General features: G+C 41.9%; 1 protein-coding gene across 1 annotated transcript in view; it reads right to left on the bottom strand.

Moving 5' to 3' along the window:
* Positions 1-305: 305 nt before the first annotated feature.
* Positions 306-16,964, bottom strand: part of CCDC85A (coiled-coil domain containing 85A) — a 268,506-nt gene continuing 251,847 nt past the window's right edge. Inside the window, exon 4 of the mRNA XM_075535865.1 lies at positions 306-472. Coding sequence (XP_075391980.1) covers positions 467-472 — 6 coding nt within the window. The 3' untranslated portion in view covers positions 306-466. The remainder of the gene's footprint in view (positions 473-16,964) is intronic.

Genomic DNA, 16,964 nt, shown 5'->3' with positions numbered 1-16,964 from the left:
GTATATACTCGGGTATAAGCCAACCCTAATATCAGCAAAGGCATCTAATTTTACCACAAAACTGCATTAAAATGTGCTGAAAAACTTGGCTTATACATGAGTACATATGGTATTTATATCTAAAATTTTAGAAAATGCTAGCAAATAGGAGCAAAGGAAAATATAGAATACTTGAAAGATGGTAAACTTGAAAGATGAGATTTTTTAAAACTGAGATTGAAATTTGCTTTCATATTTATTAGATGAGTAACTTTAAACACATCCGTATTAGATGTAAATATTGGTTACATTGGCGTCCTCCTACTGTCACACTCAGAACATCTAATGACTGTCAACATTACTGAGCCTTACTCTGTTCAGTATCCTCCTCTTTTCCCATCACTGTAGCTGGGCGATTGGGTAAGCATCTCAACATCTCGTCTGTAATCAACCTTCTCTCGAGTCTTCGTGGCTTGAGTTCCAGTCTTTAAGCCTAAAACAAGGGGAAGTTATGAAATGTGAGATAGAAATATAGAATGATGAATCCTTAATCATTAATAAGATGAACAACAATGAAAGGCCTTCTGGTATCCTTCTAGAGAATTAGCCATTGCAAACCCTATAGAGCACTTGGAAGTATATGTGGTTGCCATGAGTCAAAGTTGCTTGAGGGCAACTTGTAAACCGGAGAGGCCTTTAATTCACTGTAATGGCCAAAGGTAACGGAAGATCATTTTACCTTCCCATTCTCTGTATAAGGAGCTCTGGTGCTTTCATGAGGGGGCCCTTGTGGTTAGCAGTTTGACGCCACCTGTTGATCTTCAGGAAAAAAGATGGGACTTTCTGCTTCAGTAAAGATTGACCGCTTTGAAAACCCACAGGGGCAGTTCGATTCAGTCCTATAGGGTTTCTATGTGTGGCAATGGCTGGAGAGCGGTGGACTTTTGAGTAACCACTATAGGAGGGACAAGGACAGATCTAACAAAGGTAGGTCCTCTAGCAAATAATGGCCAGCCAAAACAGAACGGAGGGTTGGGTAAATGTCTGAACCTGAGTGTGAGGTCAGTCGTGGATCTGCTAAGAGATAAATCTCTTTTACTTGGTGGTCTCGGTGTAATTGTTTTGTTTGTGACATCAGTAAGATATTATTTTCATTAAATCTAGACCAAATTCAAAGACCTGCTCAAAGTATAAGCTACATGCTATAAGGTGATCCTCTGAACCTTCTTGGAATAAGTGGAATTGTATGACGTAATGGCAAGAACAACGGAGACAGGCGGTGGCTTTGCGTCAGCCTCAAATGCGGTGCAATTTGGGGCAAAATTCTTCCTATTGCTGGAGTGGCTCATGACTGCCCTTCATCGTGTTCCCTGAACCACATAACATTCAGTCTACTCTGAACCAATTAGTTCACCTCAGGCTGCTAACTGCAAGATCAGCCGTTCGAAACCACCAGCTGCTCCACAAGAGAAGTCAGTCTCAGAACCTCATGGGGCGGTTCTAGCCTGTCTAGTAGGGTCACCGTGTGGGAGTCAACATCAGCTCGTGGCAGTGAGTTTGGTTTTAAATAATACACATTACACAGGATTCCTCTCTATTAATATATAAAAATTCTAGCCCAATGCCTTATACTTGCAATGGACACAGTTTTTCTTGTGTACATACACACAGTTTTAACCATCATTTTTCATCGATACTGCTACCCTGACCCCAACTAGACAAAGTTAAGATGACCCTCTGTCACTCTCCCTACCCTCCTTAGGACAAGGACCCACAAGCCTTCAAGGTTTTGTTCCCAAGTCGTATTTCTTTCTCAAAGAGCCAGCATGCCATGTCAAACAACAAGCAAACAGCAACAACAAAAATCACGATTTATCTAGAAAACATTCTCAGCTTCATTGCACCCTATCCTCTGGTCTCCTGTAATTGTAACTCCCCTCTGTATGGATTTTGGTTACATTGGCCTGCTCCTACGGTCACACTGTTGACCTCAGATGATTTGTCAGTACTGCTGAGCCTGCCGCTGTGAAGGATCCTCTTCTTTTCCACTGTTTAGGCGCCTATCACTCTGTCGCCAGGCAATTGTATAACCATTACGTCAAATTACATCAACATCTTCTCTGTAGTCTGCCTTCTCTCTGGACTTCATTGTACAGAATACTGTGATATTCAAACACAGTAGCTTTCCTTATTTTCTCCCCTCCAAATTATTCCACCGACCAACCTGACATTACCCACCACCATGCTACATTCGTCCCTTTTCCCATCCAAACTGCCCTAATGATTGTGCCCTGAAGATACATTTTATCCTTCACTTCTAATTGCCTGGATTTTTATTTCATACAGATTAAGTACAACATTTGTACCTCAGGAGTCCATCTTATTTGCTATGTCTTGACTCTTGGCCATAGTTCAAACGAAGGAGAAGAGGTAGTGTTTATGGCAGACCACTGAGAACAACTACTGAGGCCAAGCCACAGCTCTTCCAGTGCCAATGCCACTGACACTACAGCGTCCTAAAGGTCTCTGCTTTTCACAATTCTGAAGTTGTGTTGTATGTATTTTTTTTCATTATTCGATATATGAAACCCAGGATTGATAAGCCTACAGAGACAACAGTGGAATAAGGGTCTTGGGGGGAAGGAGGTACCGTGGTGGTGGTGAGGTGATGTCAAAAATTCCAGATAGAAAGGAATATTTGGAAACTGATTGTGGAAGCAACTGTAAATTCTGCTGGGTGTGATTGAGCTATGGAATGATATATGTAATGATATGATATAGGAATTGATTCCCAATTTATAATAATTACAAAATTCTATTGAACTTCCAAAGCAGGTTTGTACCAAGCACCCATTTTTATTTAGTATTTACTTATGACATTTTAATCATAGAAAATAAAGAATAATACAGTGAATAACCAAAAAGTCACACCTAGATTCAATTTTTATTATTCCAATATTTATTTTTTCTAGCTGTGTATGAGGTACTCATTGGAGGCACTCGTACCAATCAGAATGATCAGCCCCAGCCTGAGGTTCAATTCCATATGAGTTTTTGCTTATTTTCCTTCCAATGGTCAAAATGTTTGGACTTTGGGCAAATTTAAATGCATAGCAAAGCAAACTAAAGCCATGGAAAGACTGTTCCTAAGATTGTTCCCGACATTCCTTCAGAGTCATTATGAAAAGTCATTCAGAAAAGTACCTTGCAGCCAACCTGTCAACCCTGGCGTAGTCGTGTTCTTAGCGTAACCAATCCAAATGGGGACTATTCTTGCCTCCAACCAGTCCCTGTAGAGCTCCTAGGACACATGGTCGCCTATCACTTTCCATGTCTTGCAGTCAGAATGTTGAACTTGTTGTCCTCGATAGTACCTTATTTATAAGTCGCTATTATGCCACTATTCTTGGATCTCACTTTGTGAGTGTCCGATCATTTTGGAATGTTAGCTCTCACTTTATGAGATAAGATGTATTCCCACTTCTGAACCTCTAACAAATCTCTTTTCTCTCATTTTCTTTTGTTATTTTTTATATAATTTTATTGGAAGCTCATACAACTCTTTTCAAAATCCATAATACACCCATTGTGTCAAACACATTTGTACATCTGTTGCCATCATCATTCTCAAAACATTTGCTTTCTACTTGAGCCCTTGGTATTAGCTCCTCCTTTTATTTCCCTCTCTCTTCCCACTCCCCCCTCCCTCATGGACCTTTGAAAATTTATAAATTATTATTATTTTTTCCTATCTTACACTGTCTGACATCTCTCTTTACCCATTTTTCTTCTGTCCATCCTCCAGGGAGGAGGTTATATGTAGATCCTTGTAATCAGTTCCCCTTTCCACCCTCCCTCCCTGTATCACCACTCTCAGCACTGGTCCTGAAGGGATCATCTGCATGGATTCCCTGTGTTTCCAGTTCCTATCTGTGCCAGTGTACATGTTCTGGTCTAACCAGATTTGTAAGGTAGAATTGGTATCATGATAGTGGGGGAGGGGTGTAAGAAGCATATAGGAACTAGAGGAAAATTGTATGTTCCGTCGTTGCTACACTGCTCCCTGACTGACTCATCTCCTCCCTGCGACCCTTCTGTAAGGGGATGTCCAGTTGCCTACAGATGGGCCTTGAGTCCCCAGTCAGTACTCCCCTCATTCACAATGATATGATTTTTTTGTTCTTTGATGTCTGATACCTGATCCCTTTGACACCTCATGATAACACCGGTTGGTATGCTTCTTCCATGTGGGCTTTGTTGCTTCTGAGCTAGATGGCCGTTTGTTTACCTTCAAGCCTTTAAGCCCCCAGATGCTATATCGTTTGACAACCAGGCATCATCAGGTTTTTATCCATTGACGTATCAGTATGTATTGCTGCATATTTACATCTGTCTCTGTGTGTGCAATAATGAAGACATTCTCTGAAATAACCTCAACACTATTATACTAAAAAATTAATAATAATTTTAATTATTTGATGTGCCTTCAATCCTAGCTTTCATGTAGCATGTCTTTTACAATAAAGCTTTGCTACTTTTCAGTGGGAAGGAAGGAGGGTGGATACACATGGAGCAAGTCTCTGATGAATCCTTCTGACCATAAACTGGGGATGTAAATAGACTTACTATCAGGCAGAATGCATCAGAAAACAGACTATTGCAGCTGTAGTTAGATAACAATTTAACTTAATGTCATTATTTGATCCTCCTTGTGATCCATTTTTAAATTGTCCTAGTTTTTAATATATTCAATTGAGGTTTCCAAAATTTGATTTACATAGTTATTGTTGTTAGTTTTTGTTTTCTTTCTGTACATAAAACACAGGATAGGTAAATCTATAGGAACAGTAACTGAGTTAATGGTTCCACAGGGAGGGGTAGTGGAGGTTGCGGGGACATGGGGAGCTAATAATGATGAGTACAAGAATGAAGAACCTACACAAGGATCTACATGTGTCCTCCTCCCTGGGGACAGACAACAGAAAAGCAGGTGAAGGGAGAAGTTGGACAGGGCAAGATACTACAAAATAATAATTTATAAATTATCAAGGGTTCATCAGGGGGGGTATGGGGAGGGAGGGGAAAATGAGGAGCTGATGCCAGGAGATTGGGTGGAGAACAAATGTTTTAGAATGATGAGGCCAATGAATGTGCAAATGTGCTTTACACAATGGATGTATGATTCTAGCAATGATGATACAACTCTTCTTGATGTGGTTGAACTTTTGAATTGTATGATATGTGAATTTTATGCCATTATAAACATTTGTTAAAAGATTAAGCCCATTGCCCTGCCCTTGAATAAAAGTTGGCACTCTGCTGTGCTTTGTCCAATAGGACGCAAAAGAAATGACATGATTCCCAAGGCTTAGGTTTTCAAAGGCCTTCTACTTTTTATTTCCATGTTGTTGGAATGTGTCGCTCCCCATCTGAGGGTGTCCTAGGGCCCGTGTCATGAGGGAGCATAAGTAGACCACCTAGCACAGAACTGAGATCAGCTGACCCATGCCCCAGCTGAGCATGGTGCCTGCCAGCTGAATACAGCCACACGGATGGACCCAGAGGAGACCAGCCAAAGAACCACCAAGTCTATATACGGCATCATGGCCATAAGTAATTATTCTAAATCATTAAAGTTTAGAATGATTTATAATATAGCAATAGATGATAAAACACTACCCACTCCCTATTCAAAATCCCCCAATGTCAAAGGAAGTCTTTATGGAACTATTTTCCCGTCAAAATAAAATCAATGCTCAAGTTTTGCATTTGCTTGACCTTGCTCTTATCTGAGTGCTATTGTAGTATTGTCAACTTACACTTCTTTTCTAGTGAATTTTTAAAGAAACTAGATCAATTGCCTTGTAAATGCCCATCTTCTAGATTTTTATTGATGGGTCACTTGTCTTGTATTTCCTGTGAACTGTATGTAAGTTGGGGCTAAATCATTGATTACATCCAGGTTTGACATTATTTGGGCAAGATGCCATGTATTCCCATAATACATCACATTAGATAATCCATCATGTCAGGATGTCTCACATTGGTGTGATGCTAAATGTGGTTACCATGCCAACTTGGTGAAAGCCAAATAACTCTGTTAGTATACATTTTTCTTTCTGCCATTATTAAGTAACTTGTTAATTATTCTTTGACACTTGGGACTGACATGTTACCTGAAGACATTTCATCTAAACTTATTAGCATCCAGTCATTGATGGAATTGTTGTTAGGAGTAATTGAGTCACTGATGCCTCAACAGAGAACAGCTCTAGAGGCTTGAACTCACTGTCCAGCCATCATGTCCCTCCATCTCGTGGAGCATCTTCCTCTTGACCACTGATGCTCTATTTGATTGCCACATCCGTCTCTAGTACATCTCCCCAAAATATGGGCAACTAGGCTATGGTTCCCAACGTTGTTTGCTTGTCCTCCATTATGCGATGTGATAGAATTCTTCTTCATCTCATGATGTGTTGTCAATCTTAACATCTACATCTAATGAGCAGCACTAATGTGTGCTGTAGCTAGAGATTCAAGTCGCATCAGTACTCAGCCTCACTTTTATTCATGTCACAGCTGAGTTTGACTCAGACCCTTTATCTTACAGGATCTAAACAGAGAGCAAAACAAGCCGAGAGGAGAGGGACTTATCTAGCACAAAGACAGAGGAGGAGATGGAACACATTCTTTGGGCTCTGTGTTGAGAAACTCTTAAACGCAGAAGAAGATTGGTGCTAAGACACATGAAGAGCTCTAACAAATGCTGGACCCACGGAAGACTCCAAGAGTCATGACGTTTCCCCAGAACCAAGAAAGAGAAAAATTCTTCCCCTTGAATTCCACAGGTAGCCTCCTAAACTAAGAAAGAATAAATGTATGTTTGTCAGAGCCACCCACTCGTTACAGCACAGCCAGAAAACCAGCACATACCGGCTGTTGCCCTGGGCCTCTGTCATTTATTTTCCGGAGGGTTCCAGAAAGGGGCAGTACCTTATCCTTACTTTTACCTCACTGTCTATCATTCTTCTAGAATGAAGAGCTATCTTTCATCAAATTGGACTGGTGAAGGAAGAGTTTGGGGAGCTTTCACACAGGACACAAATATCTCTACTTCTTTGGCCCATTCAGAGGAGTCTATCCATATACATATTTCCCATCAATAATTTCCCAATCATATTTCTTCCAAATACCTGATTATGCCACCAAATTATTGGCCACAGTCCATGAATTGGTGTACACCTGCATATCTCCCTTCAAGCAAAAGGAACACCCAGGCGGACCCCAGTGCTGCTGCTGCTCACTCTTGAGTGGTGATGGCACATCCTGAAGAATCTTGTACCAGCCAGGCAAGAACCTCTCCCAGGGCTCCAAGGAGCAATCAATGATGCCATAGGGGCAGTGTAGGAGAAAGAAGGTAGTGCTACAAACATGGGGTTCACTGGCCTTTGTTTAACTTATATGTGTCTTCAGAGCCTGCTGAGGCTGATCACCCACATACAATTTCCACTTGATCTCTTATCTAAGACTTGTACTTTTCAAAATTATGAAATGGGTTGAATTGAAATTTTATGGCTGAAACACTGCTCAATTAGCTTAGATAAAACAGGGAAGAGACTTTCTCAGGTCCTTGGGAAGACTCGAGGAGAGTTGAACATTTGGTGTCTGCTTTTTTCCAATTCCCAGTAAACTTGGTGCGTGCTTCATTCTAAGGGACTGACTCTCTTTGCCGTGATAGCCAGGCCGTCTCATTGCTTACAGGAGTCCTCAGAAGGACTCTGGCAGGCCCTGCTTAGGTTCCCTCAGTACCTCTGAACACATCAATGTCTCTGGACGCACGAGGAGGGCCAGATCTGCTGCTAGTCCCTGGTTTGGGTTGTAAGTGAGGAAAGGAAGGGCTGTTGGAAAGGCAAAAGCAGCAGGGTCTGCCTCCTAGACAGCACAGCAGCTTCCCCACTCTAGCTCACTGCCATCAAGTTTACGCTCGCCCTGAGCAACCGCGGTGGGTTCCCAAGATGCTAACTGCTCAGGAGAGTAGAAAGCCCCCTCTTTCTCCCGTGGAGCATTTGGTGGTTTCAAATTGTGGACCACGCATTATCTCAGTTTGATGAGTAACCACCACACCACCAAGGCGTCCACAGCTCCTTCACGGCTCCCTAATGCCATTCGCTGTCCAAGTTCATGCCCTCTAGGCATTCACCAATTCCTCACTGCCCATCTGCTACTCCACACCCTCTCCAGTCCAAATTGTATCCATGAGTATCCTCAATCAGTCCACCCCTAACATGGCCTATAGTCTGCAAAGTTCACCCCCCTACTCCCACCTAAAGGTGGAACATAGGCATTCAGAGCGCATGTCAAAAATATTTGCATCCTTTTCCAACGAACAGGAGGGTGGGAGCCCATCAGAGGACAATATGTAGGTAGCGGCCTTCCTTCACTGGGCTTGTGCTAACTCTGCCTGACCCAGGAAAAAGCCATGATCTCATTCATATGAATGCATGTCAAGGCTTCAGGGGTAGGCCCACCTCCAGGTGGCCCTTGGCAGAAGATAGTCTCAAGTTTTGAATAGCTTCTAAGGGAGCCCTGGCATCATCTTGTCCATTCAGAACAAACGGACCTTGAGAATGAATTAATACCACAGTGGAAAAGGCCAGTGTTTGTAAAGAGATCAGCCCCCAAGGCCAGAGCTATCAAACAGACCCCTCATGCTGTCACTCGGAATCAAAGTCTTCCGAAACCAAACCACACGGCAGGGCCTGCTTGTACTCAGAGGCATGCTAGGGAATGACTGACCCAGGAGAACCATGCCAGACCCCTCAAGAGATCCAGACACGATTTTCTCCATACTCAGGAAAATGTCACCTGCTTTACGCATCTTCACAGCTGTGCTATATGCTTTTGTTGCTGTGTTGTGCTTTGTTCTTTAATTGCAACTGGAGCAGAAGAATTTTAAATGTCATTCGGAAAAAGTCTCTAAAAATTAGGTATTATAAAATTCACAAGGCTGTCCAGGACTGGACTCTACAGGATATACAGTAAATTCCTCAACACATGCCTTTCTTTTTTGTTACCACATTATGGTCTTTGCCTTGAGGCCACCAGCCAGGAACTAGTTAAGGACTGATACCGTACAAATTTGGTCACTGGAGAGATCTAGATAACTGTGTTGTGCATGTCTGACATTCATATATGCAAACAGGCTTGAAACACTTTTGGGGGGAAAATCTCATTATCTTTTATGAGGGGTATCCCCTCAAAATGGAAAGAAGCTCTGCTGGGTGGAGCTTTCCTAGTATGCATTTTTCCCACTAGATTAACATTCAGAAACTCACTCTGAGTCAGTGCACCCAGTGGCGTCACCTGAGAAGGTTCTGTCTGGTCACAGTGAGTTTTTCACAAAAGCAGTTTCACTCAAACCTCATTTTTTGTGATGACTGATGTAAGATAACAGCATGTGGCTGTGAAATTTTGTTTCTTGTTCGGGAAAAATGCCACAGAAGCTGTTGTGATGTTGAGCACAGCTTATGAAGACAGTGCCATAGGAAAAATTCAAGTGTATGAGCAGTTTTCTCGTTTCAATAAAAAAGTGAAATGTTGGTTGACGACAAACCTCTTTCTGGACATCCAACAACATCCTGAACAAATGAAAATGTCCATAAAATGTGCGCACTTGTGCTTGAAGACTAGTGACAGACCACTGAAGAGGTGGGGAGTTCTCTGGACTATCTTGGAACTCGGCTCAGCGAATTTTAACAGAAGGTTTGGGAATGAGAAGGGCCACTGGGACATTTGGGCCTTTGGTTCTGATTGACTAGGAAAAAGAGCCTCTAGTGGAACATGGCGTGTTTTGAAAGAACAGCTCTGACCAGACTTTTTTTCCAAGGTCATTACTGGTGATGAGACATGGTGCTATTCTTACAACCTGAAAGCAAACATCATCACCTTGCCCCCCAAGAGCTCATCAAATGAAATCAAAGATCAGGTTGATGCTCATTTGTTTCTTTGATGTGAGGGGTATAGTGCATTTGGAGTTTGTTCCCCCAGGTCAGACTGTTACTCAAGCTTTCTATTTAGAGGTTCTGAAAATATTGCATAACAGTGTGTGACAAAAAACACCTGATGTGTGGCAGGCAGGGAACTGGTTTTGTCACCAGGACAGTGTCATCTCAGTGCACCAGTTTTGGGCCCAAAGCAGCATGCCTCTCTTTCCCACGCACCTTACTCACCTGACCTCACTCAGTGAGCCTGCTTTTATTTCCATGAATGAAGAGGGACATGAAAGGACAGCAATTTGATGATTTAGAAGAGGTGAAGGAAAAATCAAGGGAGGTGCTGTCAGCCATCCAATCAGGTGAATTTGAAAAATATTTTCAAAAATAGAATCACAGATTTGACAAACATATTAAGTGTACATGGAGAGTAGGTTGAAGGTGATAAGTTAGTTTTGTAAAAAATTTAAATACATAGCATTGTAAATAAATCTGGGTGTTTGGGGGTATATCCTCATAATTCCACCTTTTCCTCCAACATTTTTAAACCCCTTGTTCTAAATGAGAATCTAAAAGATTTGTTTTCTCTCTGACATATATGCTACACTAGGCAAATGGCAGAGATACTCAACCAAGACTGTACATACAGTGAGCTGCAGAGTTGGCAAAGCAGGCCTAAAGCTTCACCCCATTTTCAGAAATTCTTATTTATTCAAACTGAGAAGAACCACAGACATTCGTGGTTTTTAAAACCTTACTAGGTGATTCTGTTCTGTACCCAAAGAGAATCTATTGTATACTAATAACAATTATTTATTGTCCTTTTAATATGTGACAAGCAATGCACTAATTTCTTAGGTATGAGCTCATTCAACCTTCATAATGGCCCTATTAAATAGTTCTTGTTTCCAACCCCATTTCATACATGAGTTCATTGAACATGGAAAAATTAAGAGAGATTTAAATACCCTAAATGATATAATCAGAGGGGGAAATATAAATGATAATTGCTTCCATCACATTGATAGTTAATTTATTGTGCCAATTAGACTTCTGTGGGAACATGTGGGTGGAGTTTAATCAGGTAGCAATTTGATTGGAGGCCAGCCTAGTTAAATGGCTCTGAAAAGCCGGGCTCTTCCTCTTTTTCCCTGGGGATCGGACCAGTGTATTGTAGCTTGAGCTAGTCCTTTGCCTCAACAGTGTTCTGTACTGCCTGTGAGTTGAGCCAACCCATGACTCTTGTAGCCTTGCAGTACATCACTGCTTCACTAATATCTGGAGCTTCTGGATGCTGCTGCTTCACACAACCCCACAGGCAGAACGGGCCTACTCTATCTGTCTTTCCTGAGAGTAAATTTCGCTCTGCTTCCTTGACCTTGGATCGGCAACCAACATGAGTTAGACCTTCAGTATATTCACTGTTTCATGAAAGTGAGTTGAACTGAGCTTTCTGTACTGCTTTATGGACTAGTTAGCTCTTGTATTCCTTCTTGCTATAAAACCTATCTATCTGTCTATCTAATCAGAAGTATCCTGGTTTTATTTCTCTTGAGAACCCTGCCTAACACAATCACCAATCCCATCATGATAAAATTATTAACTTCGTTTGAACAAGACAGATCTCAACACACAAACTCGTTATAATGTTACACATCTTGCTGAAAGACAATAGGGTCTGCTTTTCTGGTTTATATTTATAAAGTCAACGAGATACTGCAGAAATTTGAAATCGAATTCCTCTACCATTGCATAAAAGGAAGATGGTATCAAAGAGTCCAGGAAGAAAAATATGTGTGGAAACCGATTATGGTAGCAATTGTATGATATTGCTTGATGTGATTGATTTATGGAATTTTTAGGTTTCTTAGGTGGGAAATATCTAGGCTCTTGGCTCCCCACGAGAAAAAAATTCATGTCGAAGCCTGGTTTATGATCCAAGTGAATTTTTATAAAGAACAGGAGATATTTCAGGTTTTATAGTTTCAAAATAGTGCACCCTATTTCAGGGAAGCATGCCAAACAGCACATAAGCCCTGCTGGGCGTCATGTGCAGTAACCTGAGACCAGAGAGACCGTGACAGTTGATTGGGCGTAGGAGCAGGGGACAAGGGGAGAAGGTGGAGGGGCTGCTGCTAAGGTATTTAAACCTCTGGCTGGGGAGGCATGGTCCAAGGTATTGGTTGATATCATTGGCTGAATTAAGCCCACCTGGACCTAGTTTGGGCCACCTAGGTATATTTCTCACCTGACTTGGGGGGTTTGAATTAGAGCATGCCGAGTTAAAGTCTGTATGAGTGGTTAAGGTACGCCTGATTCTCTTCCAACGTCCTCTATGGGGGCCTTCAGGCACAGGGAAGGGCAACCCCTCTCTCCCTGCTATGCTGCCTAACAGAGTGGTATGCTATCTGTATTAACACCCAGTTAATAAAAGTATGTTTAAATTTAAAAATTAAAAAACAACCATCATCATTTCCATGATGGCTTTCTGATAGAGAAGAAAGTCCCCCATCAGCCAATGTTTGCCTGCGCCAAAAAAGACATACTGTGTTATTGCGTATGCGGCACAGACCTCACAGAATCACAGTCATCTGTCCCTTGAAGATTAGCCTATGCTGCTAAAGCCACCAAGAGCAGGAAGAGTGTTTCTTCAATGCTGTGGAAGTGATTAACGGTATGTCCTTCTGACGGAGTCCTCGATAGTCTGGTGCAATCCTCAGTGAACCATGGCCCGCACTTAACAGCACCATGATGTTAGCAGTGCCACCAGAGATGCTTCAAACAAAGCATTACAAGGCTATTCCAGTGCCGGTAAATTCTACGTAAAGTGAAGTGGGATTCTGAATTCTCTGTAATCACATGGTCCAGGTTGGGCCTGTATCAAATGCCTTCGTTCCCTACCCACCTTCATCACCGTGAACTTATAATCATTTCTTCCAGATCAGTTCAGTTTCCAGAAAGAGATCGCCAGATTCCACCTACACTGCCTACTTTCACATTTATCAGTCACTGGTACTGGCAAGTTTCTATACATTTTTGGTCTTGCTTGGAGCTGCCAACAGAAACACAGGTGGTGGCTTTGGCGAGCAGACACATCTTCTCAAAGTTTATTGGATAGGCGACTGAAGCTGGTGCAGATTCCAGAGAAAGGCCCTTTCTTGATGCTGAAGATGTTTCATCCTTTCCAGTTCTGTTCCTGGATTCCTTGGCAGTCTTCATGTCTTATCCATCTTCCCGTTTGTCCCTACGTAGCTCCTTGTCTATGCTGCTCTCTTTACTGGACGCGGTGAATCTTTTCATGATGTCCCCCTGCTGTTAGGCCCTCATTAACACCGGAAAGGAGCCTCTAGGTGCAAATAGGATAACATCCACATGTGTGGGGTCAGCAGTCTAAGACACGGTTTTCGTGGACACAATTTATTCCACACCATTTTCCTTTGTTTGAAAATCTCCTTCTACCCCCTTTCCCTACAGAAAGTGCTTCATAGTTGCAAGCTAACTTCTTACATTTTATATCAGCTAGCATTTGCTGCCTCATAACCAGCCAAAAAACTTAGCTTCAAAAACAGAAATAATGAATCAGCTCCTAAATGAAGGTGTGGATGAATTGAGCTGAGTACAGCTGGTGGTTTTTCTATAGATTTTAAATCCCTACCTGTGGGAAACAGAAAAGTTATTCCCCAGGATGTCCCCCCACAACATATGCCAAACATAAGGTGGTATTTCTATACACCTGGAGGTCAACTGCTTAAAGGTTATCTTCCTGAAGGTCTTCAGCCATCTAAGGCAATCAGACCCTATTGTCTGTCCCACCCTAAGCAGAGCCCACTCTCTTCTGATATGGACAGTGGACTCTTCCCCTGGAGAAGAACCCAAAGACACATGAGGTCAAGCCAACACCTAAGGACAGTCAAGGTTAGGCTTCCATCTTGACTCTAGAGCCAGCCTATTTTATTACATGTATGCCTTCCTGTCATGTGTATGCCTATTGTACAACTCCTTCCTGTTAGGCATGTGGTTACCTGTAATTAAGGGCACTGGCATGCACCTAGAGTGTATATAAGCCTTGGTTTGAAATACATTTGCTCTCTCTGGGCAGATCTGGCTCCTGAAGTCACGAAGGTCGGAGATGAGCACTTGCATGCTTGATCTCGTCTGATGTCTCTTTAATTTTACCCCTCAATGAAAACAACCTCCCCTTGGACCTGCAATGTGGAGGCCGGTACCACACACCCACCAACTGCCATCAAGTCATTTCCAGCTGACAGCAACACAGTATAGGGTTTTTGAGGCTGTAAATCTGTATGTGAGCAGGTCGTCTCATCTCTCTCCAGCACAGTGGTCGGTGAATTTGAACTGCTGACCCCGTGGCCCAACCCATAGCACGCAGTGCCACCATGGCTTCTTCAATCTAAGTTCACTTGAAAGCTCACAGCCATCTAGTAATTCCTGATTCAGAATGGCTACAGGACAGGGTTTCTAAGACCTTAAATCTTTATGGGGACAGACAGCCTTGTCTTTATCCTGGTGGGTTCAAATAGTTCACCTTCATCCACTGTGCTACCGAGCACCTGATGACTAGGTTAGATATCAGTTATAGAATCTCACAGAATCCTCTATCCTTGGTAGACATATCCAACTTCAATTTAACTAATAATTTATAAAATTATTTTTGAATCTTTGCATCAATAATGAAGTTCTTTAATGGAAAGGGTCATGCTCTTATGTTTGCTTATTTATTATTCAGTGATGAATTCCTAAGATAGGCACTGTGTCTGGCATGCAGTCATTAGGGAGAACATGATTTTCTGCATGTGACTACACACATACGTACAGTAGAGTGGCATTATACACTGGCAAAGTAGAGAGGCATTAAAAACAGGAAGACCCTCCACAAGAAGGATGCCACAGTGACTGCAGTGATGGGAGCGAGCAGCAGTACTCATCAGGGTGACACAGGACTGGGTGGTGCTTTGTTCTGCTGTACACAGGGTCACTGAATAAGTACTGACCAGGTGGGATCTAGCAACAATATATACATATGTACGCATATGCAAATATGCAATTACCCACACACACAGTGTGTGCAATTACCCACCCAAGCATTACTCCATCAAATATTCTTTCCCCAGGGACACGTGGTCTAATGTGTGTTGCAATAAACAATGGGTTTATGTTCCAATAGATTAACATCTCATTTTTCACCTTTTGAAGATGAGTGGCAAACATTAGCATTTTAAAGAATATGAATTGTTCTGTTCTGTATTTTTTAAAAGCATTTCCCAACTCGCTCGAGCATGAAACACTTTCACCGAACAACCTATTTACAACCAGCATAACAGTGTTTTAGTACATTAGTTTGTGATATTTAAGATGACAATACTCCTCAAATCGATCTACAAATTCAACACAATCTGCATCAAACTCCAGCTGACTTTTTTACAGAAACTGACAAGCTAATCATAGAATTCATATGGAAATACAATGGCCTCGAATCACCAAAACAACCCTGAAAAATATATAAAAATCGAAGGATGCATTACTTATTTCAAAATCAGTCCACTTGATATGAACCACAAAAATGCTATAAACAAGACTGTGTCATAATGATGCAAAGATATACGTCTAGCTTCATGAAAAGAAAATGTCTATCCAGAAATAAACCCATAAGCTTTTGGTCAACTGATATTTGACAAGGTGGCAAGGCAATTTAATGAGACAATAGCAGTCTTTTCGATAAACAGTTCTGGGACAAATATTCATTCACACACAAAAGAAGGAAAAGAGAAAACAAATCGAACACAAAATGGATCAAAGTCCTAAATAAAGTACTTAGACTATTAGTCTTAAAAGAAAAGACAATCATAAGTTTCAGAACCTTCCATTCAAAGGTTGTGAACAGATCAAAATCACAGACAATCAAAGAAGTTATATACATGACAGCATGAAAGAACCTGGAAGTTACTGGGCTAAGTAAAAGTTAGACACAAAGGTGATGCATGGAACAGCTCCAGGAAATGTTCGACATAAGAAAATTCCTAGAGAAAGAAGATTAATGGGTGCCAAAACCTAGGGGGTGGTGGAATGGGGATCAGTCGTGACTGCGAATGAATAGAGGGTCTCATTTGGTTATAATGAAGAGGTTCCTGATTTATAAATGGAGACAGTTCCACAATGTGTGAATACGTGAAAAACCACTGCACCGCACCCTTTGAATGAGTACATCTGTGATGAGATGCGATTACACTGTGCTGTTGGTAGATGCCATTGAGCAGTCGGTTCCAAGGCGCAGCAACATTCTGCATCATCGGATAGAACTCGGTGCCGTCCTGCACTCGGCTCCATCTTGGAGGTTGAGCACATTGTGTGGATGCTGCTCCAACTAATCTCTTTCAAGGTGTTTCTCTTGTTTGCTGCCCCTCTGGCATGCATGATGCCCTTCTCCAAATCCGTCCCTCCTAATAGCCTGTCCAAAATAAGTTAAGACTACGCCTCATTATCTTCACTTCTAGATAACATTTTGGTTGTACTTCTTCCAAAATAGACTGGTTCATTCTTTTGGAACTCCATCACACATTTAAAATGTACCACTAATGCCATAATTTAAATATGTGTTAGTCTGAGTAGACTAGATAAACAAAGTCATAAACACACATATGTGTATAAGAAAGAACTTTATATACAAGAGCAATTGAATATTGAGAAAATGTCCCTGCCAAGACCATACGTCCGATATTAGCCCATATGTCTGATATCAATCTTTAAAGTCCTCTTTACACTCGTTAAACACATACAATCACACTGAAGGCATGAGGATCACACACCAGTGGGTGGGAAGTCTTGTGGATCCAGTGGCATTGTAAGCATCTCAGCGTTGGCAGGTGTCTCCACATGGCTGCTCCAGCTTAGGGCACTAGCATGTCCCATGTGTCTTGTCAGCTTCAATGTCTCCCAGGGAATGAGCAGAAAGAGAGAATGTCTCCCACATTCAAG

The sequence above is a fragment of the Tenrec ecaudatus genome, chromosome 17 (assembly GCF_050624435.1).
Source record: "Tenrec ecaudatus isolate mTenEca1 chromosome 17, mTenEca1.hap1, whole genome shotgun sequence".
Lineage (NCBI taxonomy): Eukaryota > Metazoa > Chordata > Mammalia > Afrosoricida > Tenrecidae > Tenrec > Tenrec ecaudatus.
The sequence above is the reverse complement of the archived record's forward strand: the minus strand, read 5'-3'. Positions and strand labels throughout refer to the sequence as shown.